At 64.8% G+C, this 15,459-nt stretch overlaps 1 protein-coding gene across 4 annotated transcripts in view; it reads left to right on the top strand.

Moving 5' to 3' along the window:
* Positions 1-15,459, top strand: part of DOK7 (docking protein 7) — a 47,424-nt gene that overhangs the window by 29,723 nt on the left and 2,242 nt on the right. For 2 of the 4 annotated variants that reach the window (XM_026448270.2, XM_023206681.3), the window contains 4 exons: positions 2,670-2,789; positions 6,694-6,813; positions 8,828-9,552; positions 12,899-12,941. In XM_026448270.2, the coding sequence (XP_026304055.1) occupies positions 2,670-2,789; positions 6,694-6,813; positions 8,828-9,552; positions 12,899-12,941 (1,008 nt within the window). Of the gene's footprint in view, positions 1-2,669; positions 2,790-6,693; positions 6,818-8,827; positions 9,571-12,898; positions 12,942-15,459 lie in introns of those variants that run through there. The other 2 variants (XM_026448271.1, XM_023206682.2) reach the window with 2 other exon arrangements.

Below are 15,459 nucleotides of genomic sequence, written 5' to 3'. Positions count from 1 at the left end.
GGGGACGGCAGCCTGCTTGGTGGAGATGTAGGGGTGTGGAAGGTGGGACGGCAGCCTCCTGAGTGGAGATGTAGGGGTGTGGAAGGTGGGGACGGCAGCCTCCTGAGTGGAGATGTAGGGGTGTGGAAGGTGGGACGCCAGCCTCATGGGTGGAGATGTAGGGGTGTGGAAGTTGGGGACGGCAGCCTGCTTGGTGGAGATGTAGGGGTGTGGAAGGTGGGACGGCAGCCTCCTGGGTGGACATGTAGGGGTGTGGAAGGTGGGGACGGCAGCCTCCTGGGTGGAGAATTAGCGGTGTGAAAGGGGACGGCAGCCTCCTGGGTGGAGATGTAGGAGTGTGGAAGGTGGGGCGGCAGCCTCCTGAGCGGAGATAGCAGGCAGACCTGTTGTGCAGAGGGAGCTTTGAGCATTTCCAAGACTGTGGGGGACTGGGTAAAGCAGGGAGCCTCTGGGTAGGGGTGGAGCAGGAACCCAGGGAGGCTCAGCGAGAGCCCAGCCGTGCGATGTCCTGGGAGGCCATGGCCCGACGACTCTGCAGACCAGCATTGGAGATGGGCGTCTTCCTCCAGGGCCACTGATGTCAGGGCCACTGATGCTGGCGTGGATGGGGGTGGCTGGCGCGGGTGTCATGCGGGCACGTGGCGTCCCGAGGCCAGTGGTGGGCTGTGCTCCAGGCCTTGCCCGGCCAACTGCGTCTTTGGGGTGAGTGATGCTCCAAGACGCCCCGTGGAATGTCGGGCCGGCTCCACTCCTTCCGTAATGCGGTTTTTTATAGTCAGGGCACTCACTGTCCCGCAGCCACTGCCAGCTGTCTGTAAGCTCAGGATTAGAGAGCCGGGCCTTTCGTGAGAGCTGGGGCCGGGCTGGCTGAGCCCTTCATGGGGAGGGCCAGACCACGGGGACGGGGAGGGACTGCCTGGCACTGTGAGTGAGCCGGCCAGCGGACAGCATGACGGCCTTCTCCTCGCCTGCCCCCAGGGCCTGGTGAGGGCTCTCTTCTGCCCACCCTACCTGGCTTGGGGACCCCACCCCACCCGGCTTGGGGGCCCCACCCCATCACCGCCCTCCTGAGCCTCTCGGGGTGCCCTCCTGGATGGCATCGAAGTGGGCATTGGCCTCCCCTCCATGCCCCACCTCCACTTTGGGTCAGGAGCACCCCTCACCCACAGCAGGACTGGAAGCCCCATGGGGCCAGGAGGTGCCCAGGGGCCAGGGGACTTGGACTTGAGTCCACCTCGTGGCTGTGTGACGGTGGACAGGTGGCATGCCCTCTCTGGGACTCAGTGTCCTCGTCGCTAACACAGGAGTGGCGCTGTCCCATGACCCGGTTTGGGGACACTACATGGAAGGAAGCATCCACAGCACCAGGTACTGCTCGCCCTCGTGTGCCCGGGCTGGCCGCCAAGGGGCCGGCAGCATTGCCACGTGTCGGGGCTGGCCCGAGTTCCGTGTCCCTGGAATCTACAGCCTGCGTTCCGTGAAGGCGTAGCGTGACTGGGTGGCAGGCAGCGCGGGTTCTAATGCTGAGATTTCCCTTCCCCACCCCTCCTGCCCGACCCGGCGCCTTCCCTCCTGCGTGCCTTTCTTTGGGCAATGGGCAGAGGCCCTGGAGCGGGCGGGATTCCTGTGAGGTGACGCCAGCCGGAGTGTCCAGCCGGGTGCAGCCAGCCCAGTCGTCCATTCACGCAGCCGCCAGGGCTTCATTCACCCCTGGCAGGGAGGGCAGCGACCCCGTGACTCGCAGCTGGAGCTTCTCCATGGGTGGGGGCTGCGTCGCTCTGCCAGTGACGCTGAGGTGGCCCCCGGGGGCCCTCCTGCTGCTGTGGGGGTGTGGGGGTGGGTGCCGGTCCCAGCATGCTGCACACGACCTCAGGGTGGCACCCACACACTGGGAGCTCCAGCTTCCCCATGAAAGATGACTGAGGAGGTGGGGAGGCCGTCTAAGGTGGGGAGGACATGGTGCTGACCAGCAGTGACGGCCGCAGCATGTGTGGGCGGCTGCCATGCCACGCCTTTTGCAAACATCTGAACGCAGCCCCCACGACAGCCCCAGGGAAGGAAGTGCGGTCACACTGCAGCCGTCCTGGGATGTCACCCCAGCTCCAGGTGGCACAGCTCCCTTCTCCTGTGGCTGTGGAGCCCTGAGGGGACCCTACTTGATGTCTCTGGGGTCTCCCGGCTGCTTCATTTGCCCTCAAGACGGCTGAGGGGGCGGGGTCGCCGAGCCCTTGGGGCAGAGGAGGGACTGATCAAGTACCTGCCGGCTGGTGGAGCAGCCACATCCCCATCCCCAAAGCAGGCAGGTGTGTGGGCGGGGGCACCCATCTCTGTCTAGGTCAGGGCACCCCCTCCCTCCTCCCCACGCCCTGTCCGCTGCAGGACCTAGGATGGGCGAAGCAGCACTCACCCCGGCGCCCAGCAGCCCCAGCTGTTCCAAGATGCTGCCAAGTTAGAAGGGCGCGGTGGGGTCCGTGGGGAGTGCAGAGGCTCTGGGGACCCGGCTTCGTGGGGCCAGGCGGGGTGTCGGCTCTGGGCACCCGGCTTCACGGGGCCAGGCGGGGTGTTGTCGGCTCTTGACGGAGTTTGCTCTGGTTTCCTGAGTTCCTCCTCTTCAGGGTCCCCAGCCCGCACTCGGGCCAGGCTGACCTGTCTCTGTCCTTCCTCTGCAGGGGCTGGTGTCTTCTTCCTGTCCTCGGCCGAGGGGGAGCAGATCAGCTTCCTGTTCGACTGCATCGTCCGAGGCATCTCCCCCACCAAGGGCCCCTTTGGGCTGCGGCCGGTTCTCCCAGGTGTGTGAGCCTGGCCGACGGGAGGGTATGCTTGGCAGGCTGTGCGATGTCCTGGGGCGGCGGGCCACGGTGATTCGTCTGCCCGGTTAGATGGCCGCCCTTCCCACCCCCAGCTAAGGAACCAGAGCCTTACCAGGTCAGGACTGAACCTGGGCTTCGGCAAGCCCTGCTGAGGGCTTCAGAGCAGCCGGGGCTGGACTCGCACCTGCAGGTGCTCTGCCTCAGGGGTCTGAGCTGTTGGGATGCTTGGGTCTAGAGCTTTCTGGCTGGGACAGTCAGCCACAGCTGCCCCTGTGCAGTAAGAGACCCTCTGACGCACCGCCACCATCTTCCACAGCTGGGAGCAGGGAGGGCCTTGCCCGGGCTTGGCGGCCCAGCAGCAGCTGATCTGACTCTGCAGCTGGGGTCGGGACTGACTCTGCCTGAGCCCGGTGTTTAGGCCCAAGGCCGCCTCGGGAGGTCACCTGGCTGTGGGGTCTCAGGGCACGTTGGGCTGAGGGCGTCTCGTCTTGTCTCACCTGTACTTCCTTGGCTGTGGCTGTGGCACTCTCGGCAGGAGTTCCTTGGCCAGGGATGTTGCTGGATCCCACAGGGGCCCTGGTGTCTGGGCACAGTGGGGCTCTCCAGGTTGGGGCAGCTGCTGGGCCGGGTGCCTCCATGGGTTCTCTCGAACGCTCCTCTAGCTCCACGCGGGCAGCGCTTGACCCTACGTCCAAGTGAGGCCAAGGCCCAGGCCACGTGGCGGGTGAGCAGCAATCTCATATGTGGCGCCTCCTGGCACTGGCACCCCAGCCGAGGCGTGGCGGGGGAAGGGTGACTGGGAGGACAGAGGCGAGTGGCATATGGGGCGGGCACCCGGGCCTCCCTTCCCCTGGCCACAGCCCCAGTGCCCGCTGCCCACACCAGCACAGTCACGTAGGGGACGGTCCTGGGAGGAGGGAGGTGGCACCTGTGGTCAGGGCCCTCCCCACTGCCCTGCCATGCTGGATGGCGTGGCCGCACCCCTGCAGGCGTCTTCCTGCCTAATGGCTGCCGGCTGGCATGGATGATGTGGTCGGCGTGTTCGACTGTGCAAGGCGACGGTGTGCAGGGCGCAGGGTGGGGACAGGGACGGGCAGAGGCAGCAGGAGGTTGAGAAGGGCTCCCTGCTCTCTCCTGCTCCCCTCAGGCGGTTCCCAGGGAACACAGGCCGTGCCAGGGAAGCAGCACTGGGTAGAGGATGCTGGGGAGGGTCGGCCTGGGACAGCCGCTAGACGGGACAGGCCCCACCGCAGGCAGCAAGCGGACCAGCGCCAGAGAGGGCCATTGCTGACGGCTGGAGGGTGTTGGGCTGACCAGAAGTCCCAGACCCCACTCCACAGGACGTCCTCGTCAGAGTCAGCTGGGAGCTCTCAGAAAGCTCTGCTGTCAGGGCCTCAGCCTGCAGCTGTGCCCCCCAACTGTGCCCCCCAGCTGTGCCCCCAAGCTGTGCCTCTGCAGATGTGTGGGGGCCTCAGGCCACCTGGAGGTGCTGGTCGAGCTGGGACACTATGCTGGGCAGCACCCTGCCGGAGGAGCCGTGGGCCCAGCCCCTGCAGGCTGGACTCGTGGGAGGGTCTGGGCTGATGGGGTCGTCTGCGCAGGCTGGCTAAACACTGGAGCCCGTGATCACAGGGCTCCCACGATAAAGCCCTGCGGGCAGCGTCCTCATGCTCTGGGCTTCCTGCCATCCTCCTGTGTTGAAGACTCACCGGAGGGGCTGAGAGATGCAGAAGTCCAGCCCCTTGGTCTTCTGCATGTGGACACCAAGGCCCAGAGGCAGCCAGACCCGCCAGGAGCAGGAGGGAAGGGCCCAGAGGCCTGGCATCCGCCACGCTCCAAGCACGGCGTGCATGTTACCTTCTTGGCCCGGCCTCCACGGGGGTGCACCGTTGCTGCACCCTTTTGCAGACGAGGTTGAGAGGCTCAGGGGGTGCATGGTGGAGCTGGGAGTCGATCCGTGTCTTGCCCACCAGCTACTGGAAGGGAAACGGTGGGAGGTTGTGTCCTGCGTCCTGACCCTGGTGTCACCGAGGGCTGCTCTTCATCCCAACTGCAGGGCACTGGCTTTGTGGGGGGGCCCTGGTCGGAACGCCTGAGTGCTGAGGGACAGTGGTGCTGTCCTGTCACTGTGCTTGTCTTCAGCCTGGACCCTCAGCACACCAAGGAGCCAAGACTGGCGCCTGCTGTCCTGCCCACGCGGCAGAATGTCGGTGAAAGCACCAGGAGCTGCCAAGCCGAGTGGCCTGTGTGCTCCATGGCCACCAGCAGGCTGTGTCACGAGGGACTGGGGCCTGAGCTGGCACAGCCTTGGCTGCCATTGCCTTCCACCCTCCCAGGCACAGGCAGAGAGGGCACAGCAGAAAGGCTTGTACTGGCCCCATCCCTGTCCCTGGCAATGCTACAGATGGGGCCACAGGGTCATGGGCTGGCAGGGCCCCAGGCTGACCCGGGCAGTGCCTTGGGGCGGCCATACCCGGAGGCTGGGGGAGGCTCCTCCAGGTCCTTCTTGCGTTCCTGGGCCGCGTGCTGTGAGCTCTCGCCTGCCCGTGGGGAGGGCCCTGTTCCGAGTCCTGATGGGGCCTCCTGTTGTGCTCAAGGACCCAGCTGGGCGCCTGAAGGTGTCAGCAGAGGACAGTGTCCTATCAGGGATGGGGCCTCTTCAGCCTAGACGTGAACCCGGACAGGGACACCATTGCTTTCTGTTTGTTTCTCCGGAACCCTGACTACGGGGTCAGGATGTCCCGCTCCAGCCTCCGCCAGGCTCGGTTCTGTCCACCGAGGCTCTGATCCAGGTGTCCCAGGCTGGGGGCTGTACCTTCCAGTCCTCTGCGTGCTGCAGAATTTGGTGTGAACTTTCCATGCTGCCACTGCTCCTGGATTTTGGGGAGAGCAGGTCCTTGGACCTGTTTCGGCTGAGTCCTGCAGATGCCCCCAAGGTGGGTGGCAGGAGGTGTGTCCTGGAGGCCCAGAGGAGGCCACTTGGAGCAGGACGGGGTCGGTTTGCTCTTGTGGGTGTAGCTGTGGCTTCCCTGCCGGGGAAACTCTTTGGGACGGCTGTGGCTGTGGGTGCCATGGATGTGGAAGGGGCAGGATCTTGAGCCCTGCTGTTTGGAGCACGGCAGCCACTCAGCCTAGTGCTCACATCACTTAGTGCCTGGGACATCCCAGCACGGGCGGGGGCTTGGGGACCAGGGCAGTGATGCTGAGGCTCGGGACAGCGGTGCCGAGGGGCCAGTGAGAGGTCCTGCCCAAGGGGAGCTTTCCTGCCACTCAGTCCCAGAGGACACATGGACGATGACCAGAGAGGGTGGGGCTGGTGCTCCCTGGATGCAGCCCTGAAGGGCGGGGCTGGGTGCGGCCGAGGGTCCGCAGACCACTGTGCTCTGAGCCTTGGGCACAGTATGAGGCTCCATCCAAGGCCCCAGGGAATGGTGGGACCGCCACAAGGTGGGCGGGCATTTCCCCAGGCGGAGGGGAGCCTGTGAGAAATGGGCACCGTGAATCAGCGGTGGGCAGCCCCTCTTGCAGCAAGACCGGCTCTGGGGATGGGGGAGGGGCTGGTCATTTTTGGAACAGAAAATTGAAAAACTCCATGGTGAGGAAGAGGGGTCTGGCCGGCGTGGGGTCCTGGTGAGTGGACAGGTGGCAGCGCCATCCATGGGTGCAGGGACCCAGCTGGGCAGATGGTGGCCTGGATAGGGGTGGTGTGGGTGCCTGCATTTGAGGCCCCGCATCTGGGCTGAGGCACGGGGAGAAGCGGGGACTCCCAGGGGACTGCCACTCCACGGAGGGGGCCACCACCACGTCAGGCTGGGCCTGGTGCCTGTGGGCAAGGGTGGGCAGTGGGGGCCACCTCCTCCACTGAGTCTTCTCTCTGCTGCAGACCCAAGTCCCCCGGGACCCTCGACTGTGGAGGAGCGCGTGGCCCAGGAAGCCCTGGAAACCCTGCAGCTGGAGAAGCGGCTGAGCCTCCTCTCGCATGCGGGCCGGCTGGGCAGTGGAGGTAGGGCCAGGGGCTGGCCTGGGCTGTGGGACTTCAGCTAAGCCTCCAGTGGGAGAGCTCGGGAGGCATCCATGCATGTGTGGGGGCTGCTGGCTCCCTCTGCTCATTCATGCATTCCTTCTTTCTCCTGCTCATTCCTTCCTTCCTTCATCCTTCCCTCCCCATTCATCCTTCCTTCCCCCCATTCCTTCCTTCCTTCTCCCCATTCCTTCCTTCCTTCTCCCCCCGCTCATTCCTTCCTTCCTTCTCCCCCCAACTCATTCACTTCTCCCCCCACTCATTCATTCCTTCCTTCCCCCCCACTGCTCATTCCTTCCTTCCTTCTTCCTCCTGCTCATTCCTTCCTTCCTTCCCCCCTGCTCATTCATTCCTTCATTTTCCCTCCTGCTCATTCATTCATTCCTTCATTTCTCTCCTGCTCATTCCTTCCTTCCTTCTCCCCCCACTCATTCATTCCTTCCTGCTCCCCCTGCTTCATTCATTCCTTCTCCCCATGCTCATTCCTTCCTTCATTTCCCTCCTGCTCATTCATTCCTTCCTTCTCCACCTGCTCATTCATTGATTCCTTCTCCACCTGCTCATTCATTCCCTCCTCCTCCCCCTGCTCTTCATTCATTTCCCTCCTGCTCATTCATTCCTTCCTTCTCTGCCTACTCATTCATTTCTTCATGTCCCTCTTGCTCATTCATTCATTCCTTCTCCCCCCTGCTCATTCATTCCTTCATTTCCCTCTTGCTCATTCATTCTTTCTCCTTCCTGCTCATTCCTTCTTTCCGTCTCCCACCCATTCATCCCTTCCCTCCTTCTTCCCCTGCTCAGCTCACTCCTTCCTTCACTTACAATTCCACATTTACTACACTCTGGTCTGAGATGCTGATGGGAAGGGTGGCTCTGGCCTGAGAGCCTTTGACTCCTTTCCTGCCCACCAGCTTGTGGCCGGGGGAGACCAAGGCCCTGCGTGTTGGTTTTACCTTCTGTGCCCAGACAAAAGGCTCTCAGGCAGGCGAGCTAGCTGCTCAGGGGCAGAGGTGCCTCTTCAGCTGCCAGTGGCTCTGGCTCTGTTGCCATCGTGGGGAGAGGAGGCGGTGGAAGGGGCTGGCAGGGCAGGAGAGGCCGCTGTGCTCCCAGAAGGGTGGCTGCATGGGCCACCTGTGTTCCCAGGGCCAAGTGCAGGAGCCATGCTGGTCCAGTCAGTGCTCTCGGATCACTGCCTGTCCCCCAGAGGGCACCGAGCAGACAGTGGCCATCTCCCCTCCTGCCCTGCCCCAGGAGGAGGGGACTCAGGTTTGCAGGGAGCTTTTGCCTTCCTGGGGGCGACTCACAACTGCTTTGCAATTGGGAGCCCTGGAAGGCAGAGCAGGCAGCTTGAGAGGCAGCAGAGATGAAAGCGGCTTTCCCACGAGTGCGCGAGGCCCAGCCTGGCAGGCGGGAGGCAGCCTGGGTGTGCTTCTCATCCCCTGTGGGGAGGGAGACAGGGAGTGAGGCAAGGATGCCAGCGTGGTGAGGGCAGGGGGTGAGTCAAGGTGTGTGGGCACAGCTGAGACCTCATGTCCAGGCTGGCAGGGCCTGGGAAGTTCTCGGGAAAGGATGTCCAGGCCAGCCTTGGAGCTGGGACGGTGCAGAGGGCGAGCCGCCCCAGGAGGCCCTGGAAGTTGGTGGGGATGGCTGGGTATGCAGCCCAGGTCTCTTAGTCAGGGAGGGTGGGGAGCTCTGGGGAAGAGGAGGAGGCTGGGACTAAGGTAGTGACAGGGAGGCTGGGAGGGAGGGGCCCAGGCCTTAGTAGAGCGGGTGGCAGAAGGACAGGGGCAGACAAACAGGAGTGGACGAGGGGCAGAGGGGCTGTCGTTGTTGCAGCCGGGTTTCTGCTATAGCCCCCAGGGGTTGGGGGCTGGGAGGGGTGGGGCGAGACCAGAGAGTGCTGGCCCGTGGGGGTCCACCAGGCATTAGCCCCACCCTGAGCCCTCCCCAGCCCCCTGCACTCCCCCAGCTGCCTTGGCTTCCTGCTCTGTCTCAGGGGACGACCGCAGCCTGTCCAGCTCATCCTCAGAGGCCAGCCACTTGGACGTCAGCGCCAGCAGCCGGCTCACCGCCTGGCCAGAGCAGTCCTTGTCGTCGGCGAGCACGTCGCAGGAGGGGCCTAGACCAGCAGCTGCCCAGGCCCCCGGGGAAGCCATGCTGGGTGCCTCAAGGCCACCCCCCAAGCCACTGCGGCCACGGCAGCTGCAGGAGGTCGGCCGCCAGAGCTCCTCGGACAGCGGCATTGCCACTGGCAGCCACTCCTCCTACTCCGGCAGCCTCTCGTCCTATGCGGGCAGCAGCCTGGACGTGTGGCGGGCCACGGACGAACTGGGCTCACTGCTCAGCCTGCCAGCAGCTGGGGCGCCTGAGCCCAGCCTGTGCACCTGCCTGCCTGGGGCCGTCGAGTACCAGGTGCCAACCTCCCTGAGGCCCCACTATGATACACCACGCAGCCTCCGCCTGGTTCCCAGGGACCACAGCCCCGCCTCGCAGGGCAGCCCCGGCGACGGTGCGGCCGGGGACTCAGGCGGCCAGACGTCCGCTGGGTGTCCCTCTGGCTGGCTGGGCACAAGACGGCGGGGCCTGGTGACGGAGGCCCCCCAGGGCAGCGAGGCCACACTGCCCAGCCCGGCCCCCGGCGAGCCCTGGGAAGCAGGCAGCCCCCACGCGGGGCCATCCCCGGCTTTCTTTTCGGCATGTCCAGTCTGTGGAGGACTCAAGGTAAACCCCCCTCCTTGAGAGCCACAGATATGGCCTTGAGGCTGCAAAGGGGCTGAATTTGCCCCCAGACGGGAGAGGAGGTGGCGCTGACCTCCTTGCTTTGCATTCTGCGGGAGGGACTGGGGGGTCTCCCGGAGAGGGGAGTTGGAGGGGCGCCCTGTGGCTGCCAGTGGAGGAAGGGACTGACGGGGAGGTGAGTTCTGGGAGTCATGGGCTCTGGGTCCGGCAGGTTGGGGTCACCAGAGCCCCAAGGCCCAGCTGCTTCACTCTGTGTCCCCCAACCCTGAGGATCAGGCGGGTGCTGCATCTCTGCTGGCTGGTGCCTTGCACTGGGGCGCCAAGGGCTAGAGGCCCCGCTGCTGGCCTTGTCCTCCTCGGGCCTCACTCCCACTTCGTGGGTGGCCAGTTCTCCCCGTCACCTCTCTGGTGCAGTCACACCACCTGCTAAGCGCCAAGCCACCACAGAGGCTCCGGACACCCGGGCTCCACCAGCCCAGGCCCCCGGGCTCCGTGCGCGCTGGCTCTCATCCCCTTCTATGGGAGAAACTGAAGCTCAGGAGGCTGCGTGACTTGCGGGGTCTCTGGGGTCTGGGCCCCACTGCTCCCCGATGAAGCCCTTGTGGGAAGGCTCCGGCAGCAGGCGGTGTCCTCGGAGCAGCCTCGCCTGCTGACCCCGCTGGGAGGGGCCACGTGCCCCAGGTCCCTGGTGGGAGCCCCTCTGGCTCCCGTCTGCACCTCCGCGCGGGGCCAAAGGCTGCCTTGGCATCTGGAGGCTCCGGGCCCTGCGCGTGTTTCCCCGGGCCCAGTGCTCAGCCCCGCTTGGTGCTCAGCAGCTCTGCGTCAGAGGCGGGGCTGCGTCGGAGGCGGGGCTGCGTCAGAGGCGGGGCTGCGTCGGAGGCGGGGCTGTGTCTGGCCCATTGTCCACGCCCTGGGTGGCTTCCTCTCGCACAGCCTGGAGCCGGCCCTGACCACGGTCCAGCAGCTCCCTGTGAACACCTCGCTTTGTCCCTTCGCTGTTGGCCGTTTCTCAACCTGGACACTGTTTGTAATACATTCTTAGACTGGAAATAAAATGTTCTTTTCTTACCACCTTGTCCTCGTCCGTTGCCCAGCCACCTCACCCGCCCTCCACGCGGGGCCTCTGCCTGGATCCGAAGTCCCTGGGCCGGCCTCCTTGGCCTTTGTTTCAGAGAGTGCGAGAGGCCTCATCCGCCTTGTCAGCCTTGGGCCTGAATGCTGTGGTGTGCGGAGAGGCGGCTCTGGGCAGCCCTCGGGCTGGGATGTGCACGTGTGGTGTGTGGGGTGTGTGTGGTGTGTGTGTGCACGTGTGGCATGTTCCTGGGTGTGTCCTGGAGACCACAGTGGGGTCTGCAGTACTCCCTCAGGCTCAGGCATGGGGCTCCTCAGGTCTGGGTGAGGGCGGACCCTCCAACCCCAGGCCAGGAGGGGCTGGTTCTGAGCCCGGGGCCCCTGCCCTGTCTGTCTCCCCGATATGGGGCCGAGTTCCAGGCTGTCTCAGTCACCCCTGCACATCCTGTGGGGGTGCCTGCCCGCCCCTTGCCTGCCACTCTGTTGGGCACCGACTCTGACAGGGGAGTTCGGGAGGAGTTTCTGTAGCGGTGCCCGGTCTCTGAGCCTCAGTTTCCTCTTGCAAACGGGATGACAGACCTCGCCTCACTGGGCTGCACTGAGGGTCTGATGAGGTCACTCTTCAGGCACTCAATAGCTGCCCATCACCATTGCCCTTGCTGCTGTCACCTCCGGAGGTGGCCGCGCCAGTCTTGTTGCAGGACGAGTGAGGCTGTGGCTCCTCTGCTGGGGACCCGGACCCTCCCGCCAGAGTCCTCATCATCCACGCTCAGTCCTCTGTGTTCCCACTGATCATCTGCCCAAGGCTAGGGGCGTCAAGGTCCCTCTGGCGAGAGCAGATGGAGGCACCCCACGGTGGCCTGGGGGTGGTGTGGGGTCATGGAGCCTCTTGCCTGGCGGGGCTGGGTCCCTGGACAGCCTTTCCCTGTGGGGATGCGGCCGGGCCGTCTGCCTCTTCCCACTATGCTTGTGAGTGGCCTCGCTCCAGGTGTCTGAAGGTTCCGGCCACCGCCTGCTACGGCAGCCCAGGGTCTCCATCCTCGGTACCCAGTTCCCAGGTGGGTGGCCAACAGGCTGGAGGCTTCCCCTCAGGCCAGGGGCAACCAGATGGGTCAGACACTGGCTCTGTTTTCTTGCTGCCCCCGGAGCACCTGGGCCTGGCCAGGCAGGGGACAGGGTGGACCTTCGCTGGTTTGGGCTCTGCACCATCCGCAGCTGCCGGCCTGGCCCCCTGGGAACAGCTGCGGACAGGGCCCCGCAGGGCCCTGTGTATGTGATGAGCTCAGGGGGTGTCGGCCTTTTGTCAAAGGTTCTCAAAGTCTAGACCAGCCCAGTTTGCTCAGGGGGCCTCATCTGAGGGTCCCAGCCCTGTGACTGTCTGCCCTTGAGTCTGGCCTGGACCAGAGCTAGGTTCTGAGCTCCAGTTTCCAGCCTCCCAGAAACCACCCACACGAGGCCCCTCAGAACAGGAGGGTGCTGCGCCCTCTTTCTGGCCACCGGCCGCCAGAGCCCATGTGGGGCCTTCTCTTGGGCTGGCCCCGCTTCTGCTTGTCTGGGCTGGAGGAAGGCAGGAAGCCTCTGCGCTCGGCCGTGGGCCGCCGTCCCTCCCGCAAGTGGCCTTCAGACCCCACCCCAGGCTCCTTCAGGGACTCAGGGCACCTCCTGTGAGGCACGGCCCACTCCAGAGGCCCAGGAGGAGGTCACCTGCAGTGTTGGGGAACTCTGCTCATCTCATCTGGGGCCTCCCAGTGGGGCATTTTCCAGGGACACCGCCCTGTGGATCCCTCCCCGCCAGCTTCTGAGAGCAGGGCCCCCACCCTGAAGGATGGGAAAGGAAATCACAGCCGCCCTTGGAGCAGCCTCTCAGCCCTGAGGTCGGAGCCCGGACACTACCTCGTACGGGCATGGTCCTCCTCCAATAATCCTCTAGTAGCAAAATAGTGGGGCTGGACTGGGCCTCGGGGCTCAGAACCACCGCCTCCCCAGGTGCCAAAGCCTCCACCTCTCCCATGGATGGTTATGGGGGCTACCGCCAGGCTGTGTGGTCAAGGTGGTGGGCGACCCGGGGATCTGGGGGCTGTGGGGCAAAGGGCCCTGGAGAGAAGGCGTCAGGGAAGGCGGGCTGGACTCCCTGCAAGTGGCCCAGGTCCCCCAGCCTGTGTCAATCTTGGGGGTAGTGTCCTTGTTCTCAGGGGCCCTGGGCATAGGATGAGGGGAAGCCTGAAGGGTGCACTGACCCGGGTTCTCTTTGGTTTAGGGAGTGGCCGCCTCAGCCTCGGGACCCGCGACAGCACATTCAGGTAGGCACCTGGAGCCGGTCCCCCAGAGCTCGGGGACAGGGAGGTGGGAGTCTGGGTGGGCGCAGATGGCAGACAGAGTTTGGCTAGATGGGGATGGCGGGGTCCCACAGCCAGCGGGAATGTGGGCAATGGGGTGAAAGTGGGTGTTGGGTAACAGTGGATGTTGGGTGACAGGTGGCAGTGGTTGCTGGCTGGCAGTGGGTGTTGGGTGGCAGTGGGCAGTGGGGGTGAGTCCCAGCCCAGGCGTGGACAGCAGGGCAGTGGGTAGAGGGCAGGCTGCTGGCTCCGTGTGGCCTGGACGTGTGTGGCCTGTCTCAGAAGCACCTGCCGAGAGTGGCCAGTGGGCGGCTGGACGACGGACTGAAGGTTTGGAGACACAGACGGGCCCGTGGGTCCCCAGGCCCTGAGTGTGGACCTGTTCCTGGGAGGGGGCATGGCAGGAAGGCAGTCAGGGTTGGGGTCCAGGAGCCCCAGCTAAGGAGGAAGGGCTGTGTCCTCAGAGAGCGGAGGGAACCTGTGGAGGCTGGGCTGGTGGTAAGCGACTTAGTGAGGGGCAGGGCATTGGTGCCATGGCAGGTGCAGTTTTGGGGCCAGGTGGGGAGGGAGGGCCAGGCAGGGAGGCAGTGGGAAGGTGCCGGTTCCCAGGGTCTCCCTAGAGAAGCCTGGCAGTCACTGGGGACAGAGCCCTGCTGAAGGCTGGGCAGGGTTTAGAGAGGCTGGAGGTGAAGGCGGCTGGCCTGGGGTGGACAGGTGGCATCAGGGCCAGTTCTGTGCCTCAGTTTCCCTGTGGAGTAGGAGCCACTGCGGGCTGAACCTTGGATTCCTCAATCTCTTCTTCCCAGGCAGGTGGCACCTACAGTGGGGGCAGGGTCCAGGCAGACCTGGAGGGGACACCCAAGGTTGGGGGCGCGGCCCAGGCAGGCCTGGAGGGGACACCTGGGGATGGGGCAGGGCCACAGGCAGGCAGGGGCAGCTCGGGAAAGCCCCCGTCAGCCGGCCTTGGCCCTGGGCTGGACACTGATCCCTGTAGTCCAGAGTGCTGAGGCCAACCCTGCCCCAAGGGTCCTCCTGGGCAGCCTGCTATTGCCTCCCCAAAGCCACCCATACCCTTCAGATGTCTTTTACCCAGACACGGGTGCCCTGGAACAGAGGTGTGGGGGTCAAGGGGACAGGCTCAGTATCTGCTGGAGGATGTGAACCTTTTCCACAGAGGCCGAGGGCTCAGGGCGTCCGGGGTCTGTCATGGGACAGAGGTGAGCCAGGCCCGTGTGGTAGTGTCGGGCCGCCAGCCCAGGGCGGGGTCCGGGAGGAGGGCACAGAAGGGCCGGTCGATTCCCGGTTGCTGCTTCACTGAAAGAGTGTCTGAGGTACTGGCAGCCATGCTCACAGAAGCCGAAGCACAATCCAAGTCCCAAGGAGGGGACGGGAGGAGGAGCACTGAGGGCCCTGGAGCCAGTGGCCATGGGGGAGACGCAGCTATGGACACGCCCCTGGCCCAGCGCTGCTTACAGCCCCTGTGCGACTCCAGGTGGTGTTGGGAACCTTCGTCCCCTTTCCCTGCAGTCAGGCCTCACGCTCCTTCCTGCTTCCACCCTTGCCCCTCACTGCCCACCCTTGGGGGACAACCTTGGAAGATGGATGCAATCTTAAAACTAGGTCCCAGGCTGCAGGGGGTGTCCAGCCCCACCAAGGGCAAGCCCCGACCCTGGCCCTTGACTTCGATGCCCCCTTTCCAGACTCCACGTCCCAGCGCTCCCCTAGCTCTCCCCAGGCCCTCACCACACCTGCCTCTCCCACCGCCCCTTCTTGGCCTCGGCTCCTCAGCCATGTCCCCTCCTCCAGGCAGCTGGCCCTAATGCCCCTGTCCCTGCTGGCCCAGGTGCCTGTCTGGGCACCAGAACTTGGCCACTGTGCTCTGTGGCTCATCTCGGTGAAGGCGTCCTGGCATTCTGAGAGGAGACCAGCCCTCTAGGACCACACATTTGCAGGAGGGAGGTCTCCCCAGGGCCTCGGGGCCTGGCAGGGTTGGGGCAGAACTGTGTTGGCTGCTTTAGTTCATGGAATCAGGTGAGCAAACCCACATCGACCTGGGCTCTGTCTTGCTCTGTCCTGGCTGCTGCCTGCAGAATCAGCGAGTCAGGTCTCTCTGGCCTCAGTCTCCCCACTGGGAGCAAGCAAGTGAAAGTTCCCCAACCCCAGCCCTGCTGCAGGGAGTGGCGGGGACAAGCATGAGAGGAGCCAGGCAGAGTGGATGTCTGCTGCAGGTGCTGGGCAGCAGGTGGCCACAGGAGAACCTGGGTCTGCTGCGGATGCATCCCTGTGGAAGGGAGGCCCAGCCTTGAGCCAGGCCCCTCCCCTGGACAAGCAGGTGCTTCAGGGAGGCCGACCTGTAGGGCTGTCAGCCCCCGGATCCCAGCCACCAGCAGAATGCTGAGGGCTCGGAGTGTGCTGTGGGTAGGGAGGTCACCGCGCGTGGGGCATGACTGTGTCTCCCAGTCACTGGCTCAGGAGTGTGCTG

Source organism: Piliocolobus tephrosceles, chromosome 3 (genome assembly GCF_002776525.5).
Source record: "Piliocolobus tephrosceles isolate RC106 chromosome 3, ASM277652v3, whole genome shotgun sequence".
In the NCBI taxonomy this organism is placed as follows: Eukaryota; Metazoa; Chordata; class Mammalia; order Primates; family Cercopithecidae; genus Piliocolobus; species Piliocolobus tephrosceles.
The sequence above is the reverse complement of the archived record's forward strand: the minus strand, read 5'-3'. Positions and strand labels throughout refer to the sequence as shown.